At 44.1% G+C, this 26897-nt stretch overlaps 1 protein-coding gene across 1 annotated transcript; it reads right to left on the reverse strand.

Annotated features, from left to right (window-relative positions):
* Nucleotides 1–13885: 13885 nt before the first annotated feature.
* On the reverse strand, nt 13886–22292 carry RASD2 (RASD family member 2). The gene is made up of 3 exons (XM_027715293.2): nt 21533–22292; nt 17732–18011; nt 13886–16203 (listed from the first exon to the last, which is right to left on the reverse strand). Exons 2-3 carry the CDS (start codon nt 18000–18002, stop codon nt 15674–15676), a joined length of 801 nt encoding a protein of 266 aa, XP_027571094.1. The 5' UTR covers nt 18003–18011; nt 21533–22292; the 3' UTR covers nt 13886–15673.
* Between the last annotated feature and the right edge of the window lie 4605 nt (nt 22293–26897).

Consider the following 26897-nt stretch of genomic DNA (forward strand, 5'->3'; position numbering starts at 1 on the left):
CCTTTTGTTGGCTCTCCGGGGGAAGGACGGAGCCGGTTCCGGCCCTCCCCGCCGGCCCGGCCCCCCAGGGCACAGGCGGGGACATGGCGGGACGCGGCGCGGGGCTGTCACGGCGGGAGAGCCGCCACGAGATGGCGCCCTGGCACCTCTCGCCCCCGCAGAGAGGGGCGGCCTGTCAGCGCGGGCCTTTGTGGGGTTATTTTTCCGCCTTTTTTCATTTTTAATCCTTTCCTTTCCCTCCTCCCTCCCCCCCCCCCCCCCAACTTCTCCCACGGACAATCTGGGGAGCTATGCTGGGTTCTCTGGGTGAGGAAGGAAGGGGCTGCGCAGCGCCACGGTGGGATCGCGGCTGCCGGCTGTGGCGGAGGCGTGTGAGGGATGCTCCCGGGGGAGCCCCCGTGCTGCTCACACGCCCCACGGCAGCTGGAGCACCCCCACTACTCCCCCCTAGCCCGGGGAGAGCACCCGCTGTGAGGGTCAGCTCGCTGATACACGGAGTGGCTCAAATGCATACTAAGCATGGTGAAGGATAATTCAATCTCCCCTCTCCTTCTTCCCATCCTCTGGCCCCCACTGGCATCTCCACGCGCACCACTGTCCTCTCCTGCTTTTGTGATTGCCCTGTACCAAAGGCTCAGGAGTCTGTGGGGAGGGACATCGAAACATAAGAGGATTGAAATCCTGGTGAAAGCCGGTGTCAAACCAGCTGAACAACTCCAGCCCAGGACTCGTGCAAAGCATGCTTCTCCAGGAGGCTTTTCAGTTCCTGCTGGAGGCCTGGGGAGGATGGGGACCCTCACCTCCATCTGACCTGAGCACTCAGTGAAAGTGGTAATCCTGAGCCACTGGACAAGCCCAAAAGAAAGATGTGGCACTGAAACAACAGAAGCAACCAGACCAGCCTGACATGTACCTGCTCTGAGCAGCTTCTCCTTCCTTCATCCGTGTGTCCCTTTGTCTCCACCAAATTCAAGGAATGATTATGTGTGAGGGTGCAGGGATCTCTGCTGGGAAGAAGGATCTATTTTGTGAACTCTCGTTCATTTTTCCTCACTACAGGTTGTTTACTTAATGCCAGGACTGTTGGATGTACTTTCTCAGGGGTGTAAACTAGAACAACACACCAATTTCTTCTCATTTTCACTTTTCACTTCTCTTGATTGTCCTTAAGAGCACTTATGAGCTCACAGGGCCTGCCTGGTTTTGGGTTTTCTGAGCCTCTGCAGCTTCCCTTAAAAACAGATCTTAGATCTATTAGTTTACAATGGCATGAAAGGCTTTGGGGTGAAAGATGGAGGGGAAAATGTGATAGCTGTTCTACGATTAAAAGAAAAAGAAATAGCGGAGTCTGTTCTTTCTACATAGGGAGTTTAGTGTACAGAAATTCTAACTCAGTTAAAAATAAACCAACCCCAAATTGACTGAAATGAAAAGTCAGTTAAAAAGGAAAAAAAAGGAAACCTTATAAACTGTAGGAAACAAACTGATTTTTGGAAACATATTGTCCCTTAATTGTATATCTATTTCTAGACGGAGTCATTTGTGCATGGAATCCAGCTCTATGGCTTTTGTTTGGCAGTGAAATGATCAGTTCCTCAAAGTGTGAACGTCATGTGGAGAACCCTATCACTGCCTTGGAAAGGACTTCTGCCCTAGCAGGGCTTTGTTGGCAATGTCAGAGGGTGCAGAATCAAGCTGTGTTGTAATCCCTAATTGTATGTCATCACGTAACAGCCTTTTAATGGCACTGATGGCTTTATGGGTTTTAGTTAGAGCCCCAAGGGGGTGGAATCCCATGTGCCAGGCTCTGCAAAGGGCCAATATGGCCCAGGGTCTGTTGCTTTTACAGGAAAGGCCAGTTGAGGTGGATCTGGGTACAGGCAGGACAGGCCTTGAGCAGCAGTCTGCTGGGCGGGAACACAGCAGCCCTCCTCCTGCAGCTGACCTTGCCTTCGCCAGGGCTGCTGAGCTGGCTGGGGCTCCTGACAGGCTTCGACAGGGGGCTGATGACTAATGCTGGGAAGAGCAGCCCCTGCTCCCAGTAGTTTTTTTTCCTCTGAATGACTGCGGGAGCATCTACCCCTACCTTTAAGAGCTCTCTCCTAGCCCTCCATCTCCTTTTACATCCTCTCTCCTTAACTTCCCTTACCACAGTAAAAATTGACCTGTCCAGGCTCCTCAAACCACAAATGTCAAAATTCATGGCACTCTGAAGATGTGACTCTTTTAAAAGTCCAGTCCAACCTGATAATTCATGGCACTCTGAAGATGTGGCTCTTTTAAAAGTCCAGTCCAACCTGATTGTAAGCCTTCCCCATTCCTTTCCTCCACTCAGATGACACTGCCATCGGTGGAAGTGGTGAGGGCTCACTGTTGTTTGACTTCCAGGTATCTCTTGGGATGGGTAGTTGGGCTCCCCTGTACCCTTTTGCAAGTGTTTTCAAGCCTCGCAGTGTCTATCTCAGCAATATTAACAGGCTAGTTTTGCAGAAGGTAGAACTCACCACGCAGGTGAATCTCTGTCCCACTACAGACAAGTCCTGACTCCAAATGCACTGAAGAACCACTAAGCAACACAGATATTTCTGTCACACCCCAGTCTGCGGTATAATTCCTGTTCTTTGTCTTCAACCAGATATAATTTGGGACCTTCCAACCACCCTCCCAATTCCATAACATCCAAATGAATTTGGCCGCCTTCACAGGGCGGTAACCAGATCTCTGGTTTCCAAGCATGTTCAAGACCTGAAGAGACTCCAGTTCAGTTCTTTGCAGCTCAGCACCATTTCTAGCTACTGCATGTCACCTCTTCTTAGACCAACCTTTAGCAAAAGACTTCTGCATCGAGCTTCCAAGATGTTGGCTGTCAACATGCAGATGTGCAATCCTGCCTCCCACTTCCCTCCTTCTTCCTTCCCTATCTTCTCTATCATACTGCAGAATCTCTCAGGCTCCTGCAGTGTGGAACTAATCCCACAAAGACAATCTCGCTATCTCTGGCAGATGGATATTGATCACCTACCTACACAAGGACCCTCCACAAGTAGCATAATTTCTCTCACCCCTTAACCCTGAACAGTTTCGTTGCCAAGACATCACACAGTGCTCCTAAAAATCAATCTACACCTCTTCTCCTCTAGTAAACTAGACTGCTTCTCTTTCTACAAGAAATAAAAGCAGCCATGAGTCCTTCAAGGGAAAGATGTTTTCCTCTCCTCCCTCCTCCACCTACATGGCATGAATCTTAGGCTATATTCCACAGGTTTGATTGGAAGTAAGCTTCTTACTGCTGGCAGAATCTGCCTCCGCGCCCTCTCTGCTCATTCGGTGAGTGACACTAATCAGTGGTGTGGGAGGCAGGGACAATATCAAGTACTGAGGTGATTGACAAGCCTCACTGAGGATGTACATGTACCCCATGTACATGTAGGTATGTGAGGGTGAAATAGGGTGGATCAATCAATCTCTTTGTATCATTGCCCATCGCTGGCACAGATCTTCATTTAATTAATAGTTCACTGAGTGGAGAAGAAGAAACAAAGCAAGTTTTCCCCTCAAAAGCCCTATTTGGTGAAGATTTTAGAGTATTTTTGTGAGGTTTTTATGTTTTTTTATATCTCCTGTTAAATGAGCAAATGCCTCCATATTAATCACAATATGGAATCGACATGAAAAATCAGGCCCTGCTGGGCAGGGAAAGATCCTCTGAATTATCTCAGCAGGAGAGCTGGCACTAATTTACTGCTGTTGTGCTCCAAGTACTTCTGATGCAAAAAACGAATGGAGCTAAAGGTTTGTGACTGAGCTTGCAAGTACATTTAGGCTTTTTGGACAGCATCAGCGGGGCAATGTAAACTGGCATGAGACCCTTGACTCATGGTTCGAGTCAGCAACCTAGCCCCGTGTGACCTGCCTTCACACCTCATTGTCTTTTCTTTTTGAGCAGTCTTCCTTCCCTCCTCCCCACCACATATATTTTTGCTACTCCAGAGCCTTAGATGTAAAAATGCACTGCTGTTTCTCTGCTTTACCTTTGAAAATAGTGAGTTTCATGCCTGTTCTAGTTTATTTCCGTGAGTTTGCCAGTGGGCCCTTTTGTTAACAGAGATAGAGATGAAGGAAGCAGCCACAGCTCTGTTTATCAAAGACGTGAAGGATAATGTTGTTTCACACTATGAGCAGGTTACAGCAGAGATTTTTCCAAACCCTGCAGCCTTTTCTACCCTGTTCCTTCAATGGTACTGTAGGCCAGAGTTGTACCAGAAAACTAAATGTAGGATCTTTCTCTGGCACTGAAACCAACTGGAATGGAAAGGTCTGCATTCACTTACATTAAACCTCATTACCCTTTAGAAATGGCTGTCTGTCTGTAAACTCCTTATGAAGAATTGTTCCTGTCCTGGGCTAAATCAGAGACTGCTTAAAGGCATTGTCTGGTGGGACCCCTCCTTGGTTTGGGTCAAAAATGTGGTGGGAAATGTACAAACAATTTAAGAGTGGGTGATTCAGTTCTGGAGTCTGGGAACACACCCTGGCACCATTTAATTTTTTAATATAGTAATGACCAAGATGTCTTTTGCCTTTGAGCATTTGATTTTGTAAACCCACTAACACAACTGCCACCGTAAAGCCCTTTCTTCTGCAGAATAGAGGCTCGTGTTGCTCCACCTCCTAGCAGAATGCTAGAGACTGTAATTGCCTAGGTGGCAAACCATCCCACCTTTCTTGGTAGCTTCTGTTTTGTAGTCTCCCTTTGCCTGAATGTGCATTTGCTGTTTCTATGAAGAGGCAAGAACTGTGAAGCTGTGGTTCTCAGGCTGGGAAAAGAAGTCAAGACTTCTGTCTAAGGATGAGATCTATACTTCCAAGAGATAACTTGTCACTTTAACCCCTGTTCAGATTCTCAAGTTTTATGGTGAGATATAAAAGACGAAGTCTTTGGGGTATTAGGTTCCAGTGTGTTTGATTAACTCTCAGGATTAACATCTCCAGGTTTTTGGGTTTGCATCAGATTACATGCTAGTATGGGTTCGCCCTGGCAACATGTTCTCACAGCTACATTGGAGGCACAGGCATTTGTGAATACCTTGCATGGTCTGGTGCTTTCCTGTTAATCCAGCAAGTCATAGACCATTGGTGCCCAGCTACTGCTGGCTAATGTCAAATCCCAGACACCAGGAACAGCACTACTACTCACTTGGTTAAAAGGGATGTCTGACATACACATCTCCTTAGACAATTTTTTGTCCACCTGAGTTTGCTTCCCAAAGTTTCCTCTTTCCCCCTGAATTACTTTTTCTTGAGTGAAACTAAAGGCTTTTTTTTTTTTCTTTTCCTATCTCCTCCTGAGAAACAGACCAAAGCCTGTGGACAGCCAGAACTTGAGCTTAGGAGTGCAGTGCTGGAATGCCTCTCCTGGGTCAGAGTGTCCATTTCCTGACTGCAGCATCCTATCATGTCACACAAGGTCCTTCATAATGCGTCAGACTTATCTTTAAAAATAGTCAGGCTCTTGTCTCTGGCCTCTGGAACAGAGGCAGAAAACGAAACTTTTAAAACTATCCCAAAGAACCATTTCCTGTCCACAGGACAGACTTCACCCTATGACAGCTCTGTCTGGTTAATTTTTCCCAGTTCCTGACCACTTTTTTGTGCTTTCTCTTCTCTGCACCTTCCAGGCTTCAGAAAGTAAATTGGCTTTCTGTTGGGGTAACCTGAAGATTTACTCATCACCCTTGGCCTGACCTTTTTTTGATATACTCAGCTGCTCCCTCTCTGCCCCTCCTGGCAAATAGGCAGGCAGGACATCCCACCACAGAGCAGTTTCTGGCTAAATGCCCATATTCAGCTGGAGTCATGTCAAGGCATGAGCCTCTGACGTTTCCTGCCACAGAGGAACTGGTGGACCAGTTATCCTGCATCAGGCCTTTGTGAGGTTGCTGCTTTGTTAGCATGGTGTCAAAGGCTGGTGTGTCCCTACACTTACCTTGCTAGCTTATTAATGTGGTGCCAACATACTCTTGTCCCTCTGAGGCTACTGACCCTGAGCTCTGGACTCAGTTGTGCTTTTCTGTAAGTACCCCAGAATCAAGCTGTTGGAACATGGCACTGTTTGTGCAGTAAGCCTTACATAACTGCCCTGGCGTAGAACTGCAAGGCTTCCACAGTGCCCCCCTTTTGACTTGTCACTTCTGGAGTTATTTTGTCTGGCTGTACACTTATTTCTGGGATGGTCTGTGGCTGTGCCCCACAATGGACTTGTTGGAGCACACTATGCATCTATTGGAACATATCACAAGTGTCTTTTTAGGGTATTATCCCAGATTTCCTTTCTTTGCAGATCAAACCAGTCATGTCTGGTATGTGACAAAGACAGGATAAGCACTGCAGCATGGAAATTCAGAAATATTCCTGTAATCTAGGCTTACTCTTTATTGTACTGTTTCTAATTCTTTGCCTGGGACCAATGTTTACTTATGTGAAGTAAGCCAGGGGAAAGCCCTGAGTTCTGGCAGTATTTTGTCACTCTGTATCGTGGCTCTCTCTGTATGGCATGAAATGACATCTGATGGCTTTCTGAGATGGGACAGAACATATTTCAGAGAAAAGTCACTGTGCCATGTGTATGAAAAGCCCTTGTCTCCTCAGCCATCTCCTTTGACATGCCAAAAGGGAATAGGCTCTGGAAACTGTATCTGTGGAGACTCTGGTCATGAGTTTGAGAATACAGCAAGATTATGGACTAAAAGCCATCAAGAAGGCATGGCTCTGCAGTATGCAAAATCATGCAGGGGATGAGGACAGTCAGATCACAGGACCTTTCTAGTTAAGAATAGTGGCAGACACAAAACATAGAGCTAATTTAGAGGTAGTTTGCTGACTCAGTTGCTAATGATGTTCTTCCTACTGGGTTGGAGTCCTGGAGCACCCCACATACCTCTAGTCAAAATCAAACTGGCTCTTTGTTCTTGCTTCAGATTCTCCTATAGCCAGTGGGGGGGAAAGATGGAGGTAGGAAACACAGAGCCAGCCAACCCCAGGTGGGGGCATGGATAACACATTATGTTTTGGGCTCCACCCTCCCTTTTGCTTTAATTCCTGGTTGACAAAAATATACCATGGCAAAAAATGCAAAACCAACATTTTACTTTGGAATACACTCCTTTTCTCAATTCTTTTAAGAAACAGAAAGCTTTTTTTTTTTTTTTCTAATATAAATGAGTGAGAAAATGGAAGGACCTCTCAGGCAGTTCTTGCTTTACTAAGAAAATCTTCACTACTCGAGAACCTCTCAGGCAAAATCACTTACCTTTTCAGTTTTCTCTTTCGGTGGAAATTTGGTTCAGAACAAGTATTTCCTCCTCACAAATCTCAGTCCTTAAATGCTCCCTCTTCACTCAACCAATTTGGATAAAGTTGAGAAAAGCACTTAAGTGAGCCTAAGCTCATTTCATTTTCAAAAATCAGTTGGGAGTCTGAAGTCTCATGGAAAATCATCAAAACTCGAGGCTCCTTAGTTAATGAGGTGCTTTCAGACATTTTCCTCTTTGGCAGAATTCTTGTCTGAAAAGAGAAAATTCATTGGGGAAGATGTGAAGTCCCAAGAAGAAGGGATAGAAAACATCCTTAAAGCTCTCCCTTTCACCAAGGGTGTTCATTTCTTATGCATCTCCTCACTTTCTAGCACAGTAAAGTGTCCTGCTGCTGCTGGGTGCTCTCCATCAGCTGGGTTCTGTGTTGTCTGTGAGAGTTTTACCATCTGAGGGCAGACCATTCTCCAACAATCATGCTGTGGAGGGAGAAACCAAAGTTTTGTCAAAATCTGTGCCAGAGGTATTCCTCTCTGGGAGATCAAGGTCAAATAATGGCTCTTGCGTGGGCTACAGCAGTACAAAGGGGCTGCTGAGGAGAATCTTAGTCTTCCCTGTGCTTTTTCATTGCTTTCAACTATGAATTTTGTGGGTGGCTAACAATGCTTTCTGTTCCATCAATTTGTATTTCAAAAATTAGCACAGTTGGTTAGAGCAAGGTGCTAATAACACCGAGGCTGTGAGTGTGATCCCCAGATGGGCCTTTCACTTAAGAGTTGGACATAATGATCCTTCCAACGCAGAATATCCTGTGATTTTGTGAAAGGTGGGTGTACACCCTCCTCCTAACAGTATATGATCCATTTCTTTCTCCTGAGAGCTATGGGAGGTCCTGACTCACAGGCAGGAGAGGAGCAGACATTCCTTGAAGCATTATCTGGTCACTAAAGGAAAGGGCAGTCAGCAGTCCTTTGCCATAACTTGGCAATGCCAGCATGGCTGTCTCACTTTCTTGTCCTGCCCAGATTCAGATTTCACAACAGCCATATATGTAAGACAGCTCTGCTGCCTGTCTCAGGACACAGTTCAGGGTTAGGTCTGAATCACTGTGAGTCATAGCTGGCTTGGGGTTTGCACAACAGCTGGACTACCAAAATGCCACAAAGGTGCTCTGTCTTCCTAAAAGATGTCTCCTTGACAAGACTGCTAGGGAACATTGCAAGGAACCAATGCAAGAATAATAAATAATTTACCCATCCAATTGGGTGCATTTTGGAAGCAATGTATAATCCTTACATCTGCTTTTTCTCTTTCACTAAGTCCAGCTGAAGGAAGGTTATTACTAAATTGTATTAGGTCTTGGTGCTGCTACTGCCACAATGTAGTACTTCCAAGATCTCTACTGAAATAATTCACTCTCAGATGCTAATCAGGAAAGTGGTGGATTAATTTTGCATACAGCAACTTCTTCTCACTTTAGGCTGCAGATAGGATGCTGGTAGGAAACAGGTAGAAACCATCATAGAATATAAGGCAGATGCTGTGGAGTACAGGAGTTAATGAGTAGGATTCTGCCCTGGTCTTTGCGTATATTAGGATTTTCTATTTGTTGTGCATTTGTACATTGTCTGGTATAATGGGGTCCTGGTCTGTGTGCAGGGCTCCATAACACAAATAAATACCACCATGAATAATGGCAGACCTTGTGTAACTGCCCCAAAGTCGTCAAAAGCTGCAAGCAGTCTGAGTCAGTACCATTGTGTAAGGGGGTAATTTTCTGCCTTGACAGTGTTGTGGCCAGCTGGAATTGTTCTCTCTGATAATTGCCAATCTGGATTTCTCCCAGATGGCAGCATCTCATAAAGAGTATCTAAGAAGAGCTCTGCTCCGCTCTCTAATAAGACTCCACAAGAGAGCTGTTCATCCCTGTCACCCCTTATCCATTGCCTCAGGCAAGTCTCCTGTCAATTTGCAGTACAAGTCATTGCTCTGTGTTTATTTTTCCTTTTTATTTTATTTCTTTATAGAAACTTCTATTTATTACCTTGGCAATGATCCACCCAGCAAGGAACAAACTGTTTTGTGACAGAAAAGATGAGACATTCTGCCCTGGACCAGCCAAAAGCAGTACCACTGATCTTTCCTATGCCATCCTCTAGCCCCTCAGATCGTGTTTAAAAAGGCTGTGTTTTCCTAAGGCACTCATTTTTCCAGCAGAGAGAGGGTGAAAGAAGAGGTTGTGCTGTGCATCCACCCAAGGGTCCCTGAGCAAAAACCCTTCTACAGTACGCTACTGCTTAGCACACAGATGTGTAGTGACTGAGGAACAGGGGGTTGCCAGTGTATAATTTTAATCCTGAAGTTCATGGGACTTGCCAGCTCAGCAGATGCTGAGGAGAACAAGACTGTAGGTAGTGCAGAAATCAGGGATTATGCAAAATGTAATTGCTCTCCTGTGTAGCTGGCACTGCAGCAGCTCAACTCCTGATTGAGGTGATACTTGTTTCCAGTCTGCCTCTTCACCTTTTAACGTGTTTATCCATCATTGTGGTGCCCAAGTGCCTCGCAATCTAGAATATGCTTATCCTCTCTCAGCTCTCCCATGAGTGCTATTGGCTCTCCATCAGGGACGGGAAACCAAGAAGTCTGGTCTCTGTTGTTAGGGGTCTGCTGGGAAGGGACCAATGAGCTACCAATCCTCCACTTGGGGGCCAGGAGCTGGCAGTGAGGACAGACACTCTGAGGAGATTTCTTTGAAGCAGACTTGGGATCAGAGTCCGTCACAGCAACAAGTGTGGGATCAAAATAACCTAGTGGCTCAGTCAGTCCAACACACTGCCAACAGCAAGTTACCCCTGCTGGCTATGTACATTTCAATGTTTTTCCCTGTGTTTTCCTAATGGGACTTTCATGACATCACTTAAAAAAGTTTCCAATAAATTCCACTGCCCTAAAGTCTTCACTGCTGTCTCGCCTATATTTTCTTGCTTAATACTCCTGTTCCCACTGAGCTGTCCCCATGTCCAACTCTAAATAAAAGGCTGTCTCAGTTGTCATCTCCACCTTTCAAGCACATCTGGGTGTTTTTAGCCAGTCTATCTCAGACTTTGTTTGCCTACATGGCACAGAATTATCCCTTTCAGAGTTTTCTTAGGCTTACTCAAGTCAATCCCTTTAGGCTCATGAAATGTTTTTCTTGCTAATTCTTGGCCTCCTCCCAAACTGTTAATAACTTTCTAGGAACATGATGCCTGGGACCTAGGGTGGTTCTGCATGCTATGGATGACCAATGATGATAGAGGCAAGGAAAGGTCTTTGGGTGATGTTGTCATGAGAGCAAAAGGAAATGTTTCTCTGGGGAGTCTCAGGCTGAGACTGTACCAGACACAGGTTAGAGAGAAGTTGGGCAAGGCTCACAGCTAGCTCTAATCAAACCTGAGTACAGAAGCTGGGTTTACAGCAGTTTGTGATGTGTATTCCCTGTATCAGGTACTGTGCCAGGAGCAATACCGCAGTTTACAATCATGTCATGGCAATGGCTTTCTTATCTATGGTAGCATATCCATCCCACAGCTTTACAAGGCATATTGACTTGTCTATGAAGTGCGTCTGGCTGGTGGTCTTTGTTTCTCCACATAAGAGAAACTGAAGGGAGGAAAATTTCCCAAGAGGACTCAGAGTTGAAAGATCTAGGGTAGAGCCACTGCTACCCATCTCCCCCCTGCAAATTCTCTGCTCTTTTTGAGTGCAGAGAAAAGGCTGTTGCTATAGAAACCAGTGGGGAAAATGTACATTATCTCATGTTTTACATACTTTTTCAAGGAGACCGTTTAATCTGAGCCTACCGCCATGTAATTTTACAGAAACAATAATGCTAGTAAAACTCCTGAGTGTAATAGTTGATTTCAAATTACATCAAATAATCATCAGTGACTTCAAAAACACCTCTGCTTGTAAGCTTCTGCCCTAGCCAAGACACTTGCACAGGGCTAGTAAGGCAACCCATAATAAGGTGCATGACAGGAGAGTAAATCTAAGGCAGCAAAGAGTGTGATGAGAGGTGGGGGGTGGGTTCTTCACAGTGGTAAGCAGCAGCTAACATCTGAGGAAGGACAAAAAAGCTAAATAAAATTTCTTCACATTTTACTTGTTTGTAGAGAAGTAGGAAATAAAGATGAAAGGTACGATTTACAGAATACATTCTAGCCTATCTTTTTGTTTCTTTACATGCACAACCTCCTATTGCTTTTCTACATTTGTTAGCTCCCTTTTGAAGCTCCTTTCTGCTGCCCTTTTAAAAATTATCCCACCATTTCCTACTTGCCTTTGTAAAAGCCCTTTGACCTCCCGGACAATCAGACATATTGTACCCCAGGGTCTCAAGGAGACAATACTCTTTGCGAGGCTGCATCATGAAAGCCTCTCTCTACCATCAGGCTGACCTGGTGGCAGCAGTTCTCCTGGGGATCCTTCAGAACAGAAGCCTAATTTAGTCCTTTGGATATCAAAACAGGCCTTCACTCTGTCCTTCCTACACTCAGTTTGTTTTTTACTTAATTCACCATGAACCTGTGTTTCTTTCCTGATTTCCTGTGGCTTAATTAGATTTTTACCAATATTTATAGTAGCTCCTATGTGTTGACTTGCAATTTCTTCAGGACAAGGACTTTCTTGCTGTATTGAGCAATATACAAAATAAATCTCAGTCCTGTCTTGTTCCAGGGCTGTGATTGATCCTCAGGCAGGTCCCTGCTAGATGTTCTGAAAGTAAGCACACAAAAACATCAGCAAGGCTTTGTATCACTAATGTTTGGGTTTATATACTGCAATATAGGACAAGGTAGCTATTGGAATAAAGCAACTCAATTACACCAGGTAAGACCAAGTAAAGATACACCATCTGTCAGCATCTTTTCCACAGATCCTTTCCTCCAGACTTGCCCTTAGTCCTGTGCATTTTCATGACTTCTTGGGTTGCAGTAAGTTCTATGCAGGTGCCTTGAATCCCAAGGGGGGAAAGAAGAAGACTGTTTCTCTTTCCATTGCCTCTGAGACCTGGCTGTAGTTCTGGTCTTTGCTCCTTTCAGGGTCTTGCAGTTTCTGCACACACGTAATAGAGTTTTTCATAAAGCCCTTCCCTGTTCTACCTTACAGTCAGACACATTCAGTGGTTAGCAGGGAAGAAGTAATTTGCCTTTCCTCTTCCTGCCTTACCTTATACCCTCTGTGCAGGAAGGTAACCTTGCTCTCTGTTTTCCAGTCCCAGCCTTTTTCACAGAACATAATGGCTGCTAACTGTGAATAAACAACTGATACACATACTGTCTGATTTAGGGGCTGTAAGAACTTCTAGAGCTCAAATAATATATAGATATTAATAGAATGACTGTAATGATATAATAAAAGAAAAAAAAATATCCTCAGGAGCACAATAATCTAACTTCAAAAGCAATTACCATCAGTAACAAAATGCAATGAGAAGACTAGGATTACTTTAATGAGATTATCTGCTTATTGCCATTTGTTTTTGTGGGTGACTGTAATACTGTTTCACCCTCATTCCCAGCCAGTTTCTCAGATGCTTCTCACCCTGAGCCTTGTCCAGCCAAGCTGGACTGTGAAGCTGGGGCTCACTGGCCTCCCCATGGGATCCAGCCTATCTCTGTGAGCACCTTGGTCTTCAGCCTCCCCTATTCTTGTGCCTTTGTTGTCTCTGCAACATTGTTTTTCCACACTAGGTGTCTTTGTATCCATGGTGGAAAAGGCAGGAATGGGAGGACATGGAAGGGTGAGGAAAGCTGGTGTCTTCAGGGAGATGGAAGGAGAGTAGGCAAAATAATTGTAAGGTCAGTGTTTTTAGACAAAGGCAGAGACTTGATTATGAAGACTCTTTTGAAATTCAGCTTTATCCAGCAGGCCAGGGAGAGCAGATATAGGCTCAGTAAGGAAGCACCTGGTCTATAGTGCAAGGAATTCTCATTTAGCTTCCCAAAGCCTCTTAACCCAACCAATGTTCACACTTGTGCCCTTCTTACTCCATCTTCAAAACCCCTCCATGTCCTTGTGGCACACGAATCCCAGAGTCATGCACTTGGGTGGAGAGTTTGTAGAGACGTGGACATGTGCTCTGGGGGACCAAGGCTCAAACAGTTGGGATGTGCAAATGCTGAGAGGGAGAGACTGCTAAGAAAATAACCAGTGATGTGTCTGCAGAGACCACATTAAGTCACACCAGAGATCAGCATATCAGCTCTGTGCATGAAGAACAGAGTTGTTGTTTTCTTGTGTTGGAGGCAGCATGGGGAAGAGTAACTGTCGGCCTCTGCAGATATCTGTATATATAAGTTAATGTTCAGATAGATAGACAGATAGATAGATGTGGATATAATTCTATTCCAAACTGACAAGTGTGTAGCCCCTGGTGTCTGGAGGACTTAGAAGGTTCTTCCAGAACTTACTGGAGATCTCATCAGGACTTGCAACCCAGAACTCACTTGCCTTGATGCACCGGCACAACATAAAAACTGGACCTTCCTCTTTATCCTTGGAGGAAGTATAAAAGACCAGGACACAGGTAATAAATAAACCAGGTTTAATCATAAACCATTTACATATTTATAGAGAGGGAGGGAGACATGATCAGAAAGATGCTGCCTTGGCAACAGGAATAAAAGAACAGTGTATTTTACCAGTCAATATACAGTACCAATGAAAGGTGGAGCTGATAAATGAATATGGGATTTTGCGTCCCAGAGGCTAATTTTTACAGACAATCATCATTCTTGGTTTCCTGTCAAATTATAGCACGAACTAGCTCACAGCTCTGCCCAAGACACAGCAAGGCGGCCACAGCCAAGAACAGAAACTGAGGGTGAGAAAGGGAGAATATATCTGAGGTATATATAACATACATATTCTACTGTTGTGTACAGTCTTGGGGCCATGCTTTGCTCACAGATATGTGTGCACATCTCATTTCAGTCAACAAGAGTGGTAAGCTCATATCTGAGAGAATATATTGGGCTTTGAGGGCATACAGGAACTCATCAAACAACAGAGCCAAAAGCAGAACAGGGAGAGAGATGAAGACAAGGAAGCCCGTACTGAGCTGAGAAAGGAAAGAAGTGAATGGACAGCCCCAGATTTATCTGACCAGTCTGTTCAACCCTGTTTGGACAGCCAGCACAAAGCTTCTGTTCTGAAGAACTTCTGCAGTGCAAAGGTTTACATCCAGGCAACCTTTATCAGACAGTGGGGGAATACATGAACAAAATGACTAGAGGCATGTTAACAGAAGAAATACAATGGAACTGGCCCTATAATCATTCAGTTCCTAATTTTGAAGAACGACCCAATCCTGCCTCTTAAGTGGCCTAAGTCTACATATTAATCTGGTCACTCTCAGCTGATACAGGCAGAGGAAGAAATCATTACTCCGGTGACCATCAAGGCAGAGGGTGGCATTTGTACTATGGTACTCAGAGTTGGTGTGGCTGCTTTGAGAAACAATATCACACCAGGCTTGAAAAGCAGTCAAATGCATTGGTTTTTGCAGAACTATTTCACTTTCAATCAATGTACATACTAGAAAATTTTACAGATGAAAACCACCTTTCAGTGGTAGAAAGCAGACACTATTTAATGTCAAACACACCATCTGATTTTGCTAAAAATTCACCCCCAGACAATAAAAAACCCCCAAATCTCAAATAAAATCTATAACATAAACCAACATTCATGTCGATGTCAAATGGTAACTGTTCCCACAAACATAAAATCAAGTTCTTCTTAGTGCAGGTGCCCTCAGAAGTGAGTGGAAGTCATGCATCCACATGTAGAGTCCACTCCCAGTCTGTGAATCCTCAGTTAGGACTGCTGCCCTTTGAAATGCAAGTCCCACTTTTTAAAAGGAGAGCTCCACACATGCATGCACACATACACACAGGCACATAGAGTTTCACACACACACACACATAACTTCCTCTCTCTTAGCAAGAGCTGCATGCTGGGTAAGTGTTAATGCCTTCTGTGCGTTTTTGACCTATTTTCTTTGTAAGGATAAGGTTGAAAAGTCTTTACTTCTCAGGCCTGTGTTCTTTAAACAAAAAGGGGAATGAAGAGGAACTACATTACAAAGACAAAAAGATGCACTCGTGTCTCAGGCGTATACTTTTTTCCCCGTCATTTTCAAGGATGATGTTATTTACATTTGTGACTCAGCAGAATCCACAGGAAGAGTTATCCTTTCTCCACGTTGGGTTTTCTCAATAAACCCCATGAACTTGTTCTCTGTTCCCGTGGACCATTTTTTCTTTAAGGCACTGCATGTGGATGTTGACTTCAGACGGAAGTGCAAGCCTCCTTCACTGGATTGTGCATTTCTCCCTCTCTCTGGACTGACCTTCCCGGAGAACTTTCGATTTGATATACTTCAGGTCACTGTTGACGCTTGGTCGGCGAGCAAAGGGAGAGATCATGCCATAGGCACCCATGTCCTTGAATCGGCGCATCCGGAAGGATTTCTGTTGGAAAGTGTCACCATACTGGATGGAGATCTTCCTGTGGAGAGAAGGGCTCATCTCATGAGGTAGCTTGGCCATGCTGAAGAGAACATAGAACATCTCATCCACGTTGGTATTCTTCTTGGCTGACACTTCAAAGTAAGCACAGTTTTCGTCACTGGAGACAAGATTCTCACCTTCATCAGTGCGTACCTTGCGGAAGACTTCACTGTGGTCATTTTTGTTTCCACAGATGACCATAGGGAGGTCAGCTGATTCCTTGGTCTTGTTCTTCAGGCAGGATTTGACCTCAAGGATCTGTTTCTGGAGCCGCTTGACCTCATCAAAGGATTCTCTGTTGTCCAGGCTAAATACCAGGATGAAAACATCCCCTGCAATTTAAAAAAAGATACTGTAAAGGTTTGTTTGTTGCAGCCAGTGTCAGAGGAACAAATTTTGAAAAAAACATAGGTTTATTTGCCATCTCTTCCCCATGTTTTTTGGTTGGTCCTTTGGCATCTATTCAGTCAGCTGTACTTTAGTTCTTCTAATTCAACTCCCCACACCTTTCTGTAGTGCTATGGAAAAGACTTTTGGCTATGATGTTACTTCAGTGATATCTGAGCATGTTCCTAGTTTGCACTGAGCTTGTAAGTTATTGTGTGTTTTGCTCTCTTTTGTAAACGTGGCTCTATCTCAGCTCTGCTGCATTGCTCTTCCTTTCTCTTCATTTTGTTTGTATCTCTGTGTAAAACACAGCCTGTTCTGACACCAGTAGGAGTGGAGAGCTCGTAGCCACTCAGCCTTGGTCTTTTGATTACACAATGCATGGAACAACACCTGAACTAAAGATTTACAGCTGATCAGTCCTGAATGCCTAAGTCAGTAATAAGAAGTTTCTCAGTGTGCAGTACTCTGCTGCCATTGCATTTGCTCAAGAGAAACAGGCCATGGAAAAAAAGAAATACATAAATGACACAGATCCCCTGGCATTTCCTTTTGACATTTCTTGACTTACAGTTCCTTATGCAAGTAGAAAATAAGGCAAACCATTGCCTGTTGAATGACATTCATGTGGAACATGCTAAGAGAGCTTTCAGGGACAAAAGCTCTCATTTGCATCCCAGAAACTGGTCCTAGGACCTCACTGAATGCACATGCTATCCTGGCCAGATGTGAAACTTATGTTTCACTGGCCGGCTAGAAGGGTAGACAGCGAATCCAGAAAGCAGGTTTGCTGTGAGGTGTGGCTGAAGATACCTCTACTGTTACTTTTACAATTAAAAAATTCATTTTAGCTCACAACAGGAACAGTTTGACAGTGAGAATGTTCAAACTGAGCCCCCCATTTTCCTTTCCCCTCCCCTCCTTTTAACACATTTGATTAAGCACAGACTAAAGAGGTATCTTTTTACTGGAATATCAAATCAAAGAAATTGGGCTGGAAATTTTAAGAATAAAAAATTCTTTGAGATTTTCTTGGTTAGAATTCCCTTCTTGTGCATTTTACATTTGTTTTTCACTACATGTGTTTTATAATGACATGTTTATTTTGCCCTCTTCTGCTCTTTGTACCCTCAAGATTTTATTCAGGCATTTATTTGTGACTGCAATAAAAATACAGAGCAAGAGGGGAAGGTAGAAAGGAAATAAACTAGAAGGAAATTTCAATTTCAGATCTTCACCTAGTGGACTTCCCTTCTGTGGCTAATGCATTCCCTATAGTGCCGGAGCACCCCAGACAGGAAATCTCTCTCTCTGGAAGTGTATCTTGCAACAACATCAAGCAGTCCCTTTAGCTTCCTCCCAAGAAAAAGTCATCTCCATGCTACACTTTTCAAGCTAATCTTGAAAATAATCTATCCTTAAGATCTTTCACCCACTGTTACCCATCTACTCACTTCCCCACGACTTTCTCACCTGTCAGGATAGAAAGCCTCCTCATAGCAGGGAAAGGGTGATTCCCAGAGGTGTCCAGGATGTCCAGCTGATACATGTCTCCCCGGATGTTGTAGACCTTGCGATGAAAATCCTCGATGGTAGGAGTGTACTGATCCTCAAACCGGCCGTTGAGAAAGCGTGAGACGATGGAGCTTTTCCCCACCCTGGAGGCTCCCAGCACTACCATCCGGTATGAGTTCTTGGCTGGCACATTCAGGTTGCAGTTTCCACCAGACATGGTCTTCATCATTGCTTGATCCTGAAAGAGGAAAGAGCAGAGTTGGAGGAAAGATCAGAAACAAAATGGAAGGTAAAACAGGGAGCTCCTTACCACAAGCTTGTCAAAGAGTGCTCTGGAGCATAGTCCTGGTCAGTAGATGAATGGTCCGTACAGAAATCTTTTAAGGGGAAATGCTTAAACTTTTTCAGTCTCATTTCCAGAGAATATTTCGTTTTGGTTTTGGGTTTTTTGTTTGTTTGATTTTGTTGTTGTTGTTGGTATTTTTTTTCTTTTCTTTTAAAGTAATATAAAAATGAAGGCATTTATACTGAAAAATAACACGCTTTTGAATTGCAATTTGCTGTTTCATCTAAACATTAAGGGCTAAATTCATCAGCTGTGCTTCAACTTAGACACCAACTTCCTTCCCACCATCTGCATCACTTACACATTACCGGATTTTTCAGTAGATCTTGGTTCTCATTTAGATACGTAAACACAGAGGTCAGATTCCCCAATATATTACATCCACTGCAACTGCCACTAGAACCTAGATCGCTTCATTTCGTTGCCTAAATAGGAGTTGTGCATGATACTTGTTTTCTGAGATCAACTAAAAGTCAGACACAAACAAAAATCATGCTGAACATCAGTGGCAGCTAGACATCTCAGTAACTTTAAATAGCTGGTCCCATGCAACCTTCATTGCTGGTGCAGGGAGTGTGAGCCACAAAATAGCGCTGACTGGGGATAAATTCAAACATCTGTACCTTCAGTGACCTTTTAGAAACAAGATTTTAATCTTGCTCTTTGGACTGGTAGTGTGGGAATTCCCTATCAGCAAACTATCAGCATTGCAGCAGGATGGCTGGCCATGGGTAGAACTACAGAAATGTAGATTTTGTAGGAGCTTCAGTCTTTATACATACACAGCTCTTGTGGGTGTCATGGTCTTTGCGGGTGCTAAGTACAAGCAGAGGAAAAGATGAAGGACAGCCATCTTAAATAGCTATTAGACATGATTTCCAACCCTTGACATCTAAAATGTCAGAGACCTTGGAGATTGCATTTTGACATAGCACTCAGATGCAGAAAACTTTGATAGGAAAGAAAAAGTGATGCTCAGACATTTTTCGTGTACCAGTTCAAATGAATTGTGTGCAGAAAGGAAAAATATAACCCCTGTGTGGGTAAAGCTGACTGTTAGAGCAAAGAAGGCACATTTTGGAAAGAGTTTATTTTGGTTACTAGGATCTTATTAAAGAATAATCAAGTTCCTACTATGCCGTTTATTTAACTTAGGTATTGTTTATTTAATATTACAATGCAAGTACTTTATGTACACTGAAATATCATTTCTGGGTCCAGATCTGGATTCCTATCTTTACGCTGAGTGAATTTTATCTCCCAGGCTTTTATGTGGCTGACAATTATCTCAGTCAAGAGCTTAAAATATTTTACTTTGTTTAACATGTGCTAAGCACCAAAGCAGCAGTGAAGATACAGTCACTGCTAAATAAAGAAGTCTCTGGAATTCTGATCCAGCATCATTCCAAGTGCTGCACTATTGCCCAAGGAAATTGCAAAACATAACTATTTATCATTATTAATATAATTTGCTGCATGACAACAGCATACTCAGCCTTACCTAAAGGACAAAAGAAAATGTAATGCTCTCCTCAGAGTAGCTTACACTCTGAATTACAGTCAGCAGGCAGGACAGCGTGATATTAGAGGCAGACAGTAATGTCAGCACACAACTTTGAAAGGACACATACATGCAGAGTTATGGTACTGTTGGGATTGCTGTGGTGGGAATGACAGCAAGGAGCACATCAGTATTTGAACTGGACTCTGTGTTCTAGCTACAACAGGACCTATCTGGTATTTGAACCGGACTCTGTGTTCTAGTCACCACAGGACCTGTCTCCAATAGTGCAGAAACACCATATTCAGTCTCTGAAACAACACTGCCATGTACGCTGTCTCTGCCTTTTCCTACGTAGCCAGTTCAATACTGTCTTCCATTCGTGAGCAGAGTTAATGCTTCCTTTCTCCCTCTCGGGCTTATTTGGCAGAGAAAAACAGGGAGATAGATTAATGAGGAAAACTACAAACTTCTTCACAGCCCAGCATCAGTGTCTAGAAGTGAGTCAGCTCTTCAGACTGAGATGGACCAGTGTAGCTGCATGAGGGTGAGTGGACTGTGTTGGTTTACACCTGCTAGAGATCAGTTTCGTACAACTCGGTGCAAAAGCATCAGGGATTGAGCACAATTATGCATTTAAAAAAAATGCCTTATATGTCCTGTACAGAACATGCTTGCTGAGGGACCTGATCACTTTACGCTGTCCTTGTTCCACCTGTCAAGGCATTCAGTCAAGAGAACTCCTGTGCTTTCTTAACTGTTTTTCATTTCACTTGAAGTCGAAAAATGCTTTCCAGCACTTTGACTCATGGAGTTGCTACTCATCACCTCTCCTGCAAATATGACTCCAGAGCGTGCTGTTGAACTGGGATATTATATTTGTGTTTTGTGCCTTCTCTTCTTATCCCCCCACTCCAGTTTTTCTCCAGTTCAACACAGTCTGCCTTCTTTCCTTTTCAGAAAAGGAATGAAACTTCAGCCTTTACACCCAGAGGTGGCAGGGGGGAGCACAGGCACTCACTTATACATTGGAAAAGATTAAAGGCAGAATAAAAGAAACAGAGAGAGCGACCACATGTTCATGTACTAAGTAAAGCAAAATCAATCAGAAGAGAATGAGGAGACAAACAAGCTCCAGCTGGCTTTAATCTACATCTTTTCCTTCCAGTTTATTAAATTCTTAAGCATAGATTAATTCCCAGTGATACCTTCTGCTTTAAATACTGGCTTGATGCTAGAAATTTTACATTAGTATTTTATATTGGTACAGTGCAGAGATTTCAAAATGCCATAGAAATATAAACAATTAATGTTATCTCCTCTTAATAAAGGGAAAGGCTCATATGCCCAGAGAGAGCTGAAACAGCAGACCAAATTCATCATTAAATCCCATTTATCTTGACTCCCTGTGTCATCTTCTACCCGGTAACCACCACTGCTCTTTTCATAGGCAGGCATCGGGTGAATGACAACAAACCTGCTTTTGTACGCTCTGAGGAGCGCTCGACTGAATTCCAGTGAGGTACTGACAAATCTGATCCTGAGCACCCAGAGAGAGATATCTAAGGAAGATATTCTTCATTCAACCTACCAAGAGCTATTGCACCTTAGTTTTCCATCCTCCCATCAGGGCGTATGCTCCCTACCACTCCCCATCCATGAACAGACTTCTGAACTACCTCTCTTGCACTCCTCCATCTCCAGCTACTGCTTCTGTCTCTGTTTGCCACCCCAGAGTAAATCACTGCAACCAGCTAAAAAGGACATAGGCAGACACAAATGCTATCATGCATAACAGACCTGTCACTTGTTAATCACTATTAGTGTCCCTGTAATTTCCATGCACACCAAAATCACTCCCGTGGGATGTTTGTTTCCTACTTTCATCCCAAACTCCATGCTGATTTCTTACCTCTCTTTCCTTGGAGGAGCAGTCCTGGATCTTGGTGCAGTCTGATGAAGCTGATAATTTTAATCAGGGGTGGCTGCTGCTGTAAAAGGCTGTTGTTCTGTGGATCCCACGTTGCTTATTCTGGGCTCAGTTCTTCTCCAGTGTTTTCCAAGAACTTAGCAGGATTGGGAAGGACTGCAGGGCTCCAGAGGGTGTTATCCCATGAATGGTAATTACTGGATCAGGCAATCGACATGGGCTAAAGAAGAGTCTCAGAACCAGTGACAGCTTTTCCCTTTGATGAGATGAGCTTTTTCCTTCACAGCCTCAGTTCGAGAAAAGGAAAAGCAGAGTCTCTCCCACCCTCACTGTCTTTTCTTACAAGTTGCGTAGGCTCTGCTGAGGGGGAAAGAATTTCAGGAGCAAGACCTAGTTGTGCAGGGTAGTGGGTGCATCTGGCCGGCCCACCCTGCCTCTATGCTGCCTCAGACCCTATGGGGAAAGATCAGTGCAGGCATAGAAGTTGTCTACGCTTCCCCAGGTCTTGCCTGGTACATCCCTCTGCACAAGCTTCTTTTCTGCTGGTCTGAGATTTGCTTTAAAATATTCTCTTTCTAGGACAGAAGGGGTTTTTCTTTATATTTACCAATTAAGTCTTTCTTCTTCCCCCGCTGCCTTTCTCCTTCTCACTCTCACAACTACTGGCAAATTGCAGATTTTTCTTCTGTAGGACTCACAGATAATTGGCTCAACTCCTCCCTTGAAGTCAGTGTCAGACACAGGGGAAGGAGGGGTGCTGAGGGGGTGGGATTTTGTGCCTATTGGAAAAATCTTTTCTCCTCTAAACAGAAAGTTCATATGCATCGCAGACTGCACATTCCCTGTCTTTCCACCAGAGACCTGTACGTATGCATGTGTGGGGAATGAGTTAGCGTGTGTGTATGAGAGACATAGAGAATTCATTTACTTTGCAAGCTGTAAATTCATAAGCTGTTTCTAAAGGCTCTATACTTCCGTGCTGATCTTTTCTGCTAGATAGCAGCAGATTGACTCATTCCCCAAGTAAGGGCTTTCTGTCCATGATTTCTGTGATACTTTTGCTGTATGGAATACTTTCTCCTGTTTCCTCGACCTCAAAAACATTTACATTAGAATGGCTGGTTGGTTTAATTGAGAAACAACAATAATGTGCAACTGCTGTTCTCTCATTAATATTTAAATAAATGAAAAACTGAAGTACAAATGGGTAATAGAAATGTTAAAAAAAGGTCAAACAACTGAAAGTGTGGGGAACTGAAACTCAGAAAACAGACAGAAACAAATTTAAAATAGGGTGAGTCCAAACAGTTTGTTAAACCCAAAATGAAAAAATGTGTTTGCAATTTATTTAACTGGTAATGGCCTTAAATTTTCTCTCTTTTTTGAGCTAAAGTAATAGTTTAGATCTATGAGTGTATTTTAAAAGATGCCAAAAAGATTGACTTTGAAAGATTTGAAATTAACTGTTTCAGCATTTTCCACCTAAAACTCCTGATCAGGGGTGGGGTGGGGGAAAGAGGGAGAAAAACACTTTGAGATTTTCAAGGTATGTAGACAATAAGAAAATGGAAGGGAGACACATCTTCCAAATGCAAAAATAGTTTCAGGTATCCTGCAATCCTCCTCCTTTTCTGAGCAAATTTACTCTTTTTTGAACACAAAGATTCTTCCAACTACCATGTACGTTTCATCTCCAGATGTCCCCCCCTTTTCTATACCCCTACTCCCCGTGAAAAAATTCCTGTAGCTTTGGAGGAATTTCTGAGACGCTTTGCTTTTTCTCCTTCTCGGAGCACAAGGAAGTTTCTGTCGCCACCCTCGGAATAACGCTTCCCTGCTTTCCCTGCGCTCCTGGCGCTGCACAGCAGCCATCCACAGCCAGCAGCCGCAGCAGCTGCCGAGGAGGACTCCTCTCGTGGCTGTTGCAGGCACATGGTCTGACACTCCTGTGAGTGTCTCTGTGCCGACAGACATGGAAGGATACGGCGCAGGCTGTGGGATGAGTCCTGCTGTTACTGTCTGTGAGAGGCAGCAGCTGCCACTAAGGTCAGTCATGGCTGTCCTGAGCTGTCCTGATGTGCATTTGGGGACTCCCAGGCTAACACAAAGGCAAAACAGCATTGAACAAATTTAGGGTGCAGCAGCTCCTGCAAACAACTTCAGATTTGGGAAGGAAGGGCACAGCTCGGCAGAGCACCATTGAAACACTCCTGGTGTTTCACCTGGTACCGAACTGGTAATTGGTCATGACCTGAACTGAGCTCTTTTTAGACCACGGTACCAGATCTCCTTTGTCAGCTCCTGTGCCTTTTTTCTTTGGCAAAAAGCAGAGGAGTATTTTTATGGCTCAGACAAATTTTTGGCATAAGATATGATGCTTTCCATTCCTAAGTCATTGGTTCAGATCAAACCTGGACCAAAAGCTGCCATCTTTGGTGTCTGGTCAGCTATTTGTGTAGCTTAGATTCAAACAGAGTAACCAGCATCTTGGTATCATTGCCACAGGAGAAACTGCCACAAAAATCAGCAAAGTCAAGTCCTGTAATGCTACAGAAAATAAACTCCACTTTCATCCCTGTAGCTCACATGTCAAGTGAACTGAGTTCTCTACCAAGAAAGAAGTGTAGTCATCGAGGAGACCATCTCATCAGCCTGGAATCTCAGCCTACTCAAGCTCTTTTGAAAACCAAATGAAAAACTCTTGCCTAGCTGGCTTCACCGCGTCCAAACTCCTACTCAGCTGTTCTCTCCAGCATTTCAAGTAGCCAATCGAGTTCCTCAAATGATATCAAAATAAAATAGGAACATACTTGACTATTCACCCTAGCTTTATTTGATCTCTTATCAGACAGCTAGGAAAAATATAAATCAGTTTTGAAGTAAGCCTTCAAAAGATAATTGATAACTATGAACCTTCCGAGGCTTGGAAGACATTGTTGTAGGTTTTTAGACTGGTGTTTTTTGCTTCCTTTCCTATGGTGTGCTCCCAGTTAAGGAGTTGACAAAAAGCCAGGCTTTCATACTTTTCCCTCACGGCTCAGGAGACCAGAGCTCAAAAAAAATCCCTACTTTTTCAAAGGCATCCTGAGGGGTTCTGAAGGAGAAGTCATGTTATATCTGTCCCCATCTGAGGAGTAGAAATAGCAGCACCTCTTTGCTTTTAGGGTTATAAAGGGAATAAGTGAATCAGAGAGACAAAGTCACTGCCAAAATGAGAGGAAAAGTCCCTAGTCTCAACAGTTGCCTCTGGTTAGTCAGAAACTATCAGCCTTTCTTAGGGCTTACAGATATTTACCAATTTAAAAGGCAGGCTTACAATGTATTATTCTTTGGAGGCATTTCTTCCTCCCACTCCTCCAGTCTATAAAGAAAGCCTAAATGAGGTTTTTATCTAAGGCTTTCTCTTAGGATGACAGGCTGCAGAGAACCACCATTGCTACAAAGGGCTGTGCTTGCCTCTCTGGGTGACACTGACCATAGCTTTTGGGTGTCCAGTGTGAGAGACAAGAGAAACAGAATGTGTGGAAGATGAGTTATATCAACTGAACAACATGGGGTGTCAGTGGATGAAAAGCATGACCCGACAATGTGCACTTACAGCCCAGAAAACCAACCATATCCTGGGCTGTATCAAAAGCAGTGTGGCCAGCAGGTTGAGGGAGGTGGTTCTGCCCCTCTGCTCACCTCTCATGAGACCCCATCTGGAATACTGCATCCGACTCTGGGGGCGCCAACAAGGACATGGACCTGTTGGATTGGGTCTAGAGTGCCACAAAGGTGATGGGAGGGATGGAACACCTCTTCTATGAAGACAGGCTGAGAGATCTGGAGTTGCTCAGCCTGGAGAAGAGAAATCTGTGCTGAACACCTTAGCACAAGTACCTAAGGAGGCCCTACCAGTAAGATGGAGTGGGGATAGGACAAGGCATAATGACTTTAAACTGGAAGAGAAGAAATTCAGATTAGATTTAAGGGAAAAAATACTTGCTATGAGAGTGGCGGGGCACTGGCACAGACTGCCCGAAGAAGTTGTGGATGACCTATCCCTGGAAGTGTTCAAGACCAGGTTGGATGGGGCTTTGAGCAACCTGTTCTAGTGGAAGATGTCTCTGGCCGTGGCAGAGGGGTTGGAACTAGGTGATTTTTAAGGTCCCTTCCAACACAAACCATTCTATGGTTCCATGGTTTGTTGATGCAGTGGCTCATCAGCACATGTAGCTGCTGTGTCTGATGTTGGCATGCAGGTCCTGCTGGCTCATCTGTGGGGCTGCCTCAGCTGGAAGGTACTGCAAATGGTGCAGCTGTGACTGGTAGACAAGGCAGCTGCATGTTTTTTGTTTCTGCCTGTACAGTGGTGGGCAGAGAGGGAGGACTAGGGAGGGCGAGTCAAAGGAAGCGGAAGAGAAATGTTGCAGAAAGAGGCTGGGTAGAAAGATGCACAGAGGAATGGGGAGATACAAGGGGAAAATACAAGCTGATATGTGTTGCACTAACCAGCTGGTTTCAAATGGGGAAGACCTAAATGAAGCAATTTGCTCTGTGGTGAGACACAACTGCTTCTCAGACCCCTCAAAGGAGCTTCCACCTCCCTGAAGACAGGTGCAGCTCTCAGGCAGCATGCACACTGACCATGCTGGCACCAGGATCCAGGGAAATGTACGCTCATGAGGCTGAACTGTCACTGTCATGAGTAATTTAATGCCTTCTGCAGCTTCAGGTACTGGCTGTGGCTGGAGACAGAGACTGATGTGATGGGCTGATGCAGCAGGACCAGTCTGTTTCTCTCCACCTTAAGGCAAATGACAGAAGTGACAATCACATGCCATTCATCTCTGGTCAGAATTAGTTCAAGACAAAAGATGTTCCAAGGCTTTTGTCTCCTCTTCGAAAGCAAATGCAACAGAGATTAAATATTTAAACCAGCTTTTCTCTTTCTTTTCCCATTCATTTTTACTCCCCTCATTATTCAGTAAAGCAGGCTCATTTTTCCACCCCCTCACCTTCCTTCCCTCCCTCCCACATTCATCTCTCCTGGTTGCTGCTCCTGCTCTTGAGCAGTGCTGAAAAGTTAGTGTTCAGAACTCAGTAAGCTGCAGGTACCAAGTCATATTCTGAAGAGCAAATAGATGAACAGCTGCAAGTGTTACTGACCCTGCATTACCTGTACCCCCTCCCAGCATTTAAACTCAGCGAAGGGCTCTCCAGGGGTGTTACAGTGACTGGGAAAATAACTAATGATTATCAGTTATGAGTGAGAACAGTAATAATTGGGAGAATACAGCTGGAGAAGGCATACCATTTATAAAGTGGTGGTTTGATTTATATTCTTGATCCTGTCACAGAATTT

The sequence above is a fragment of the Pipra filicauda genome, unplaced genomic scaffold (assembly GCF_003945595.2).
Source record: "Pipra filicauda isolate LSUMZ 115617 unplaced genomic scaffold, ASM394559v2 scaffold262_size1072369_pilon, whole genome shotgun sequence".
NCBI lineage: Eukaryota > Metazoa > Chordata > Aves > Passeriformes > Pipridae > Pipra > Pipra filicauda.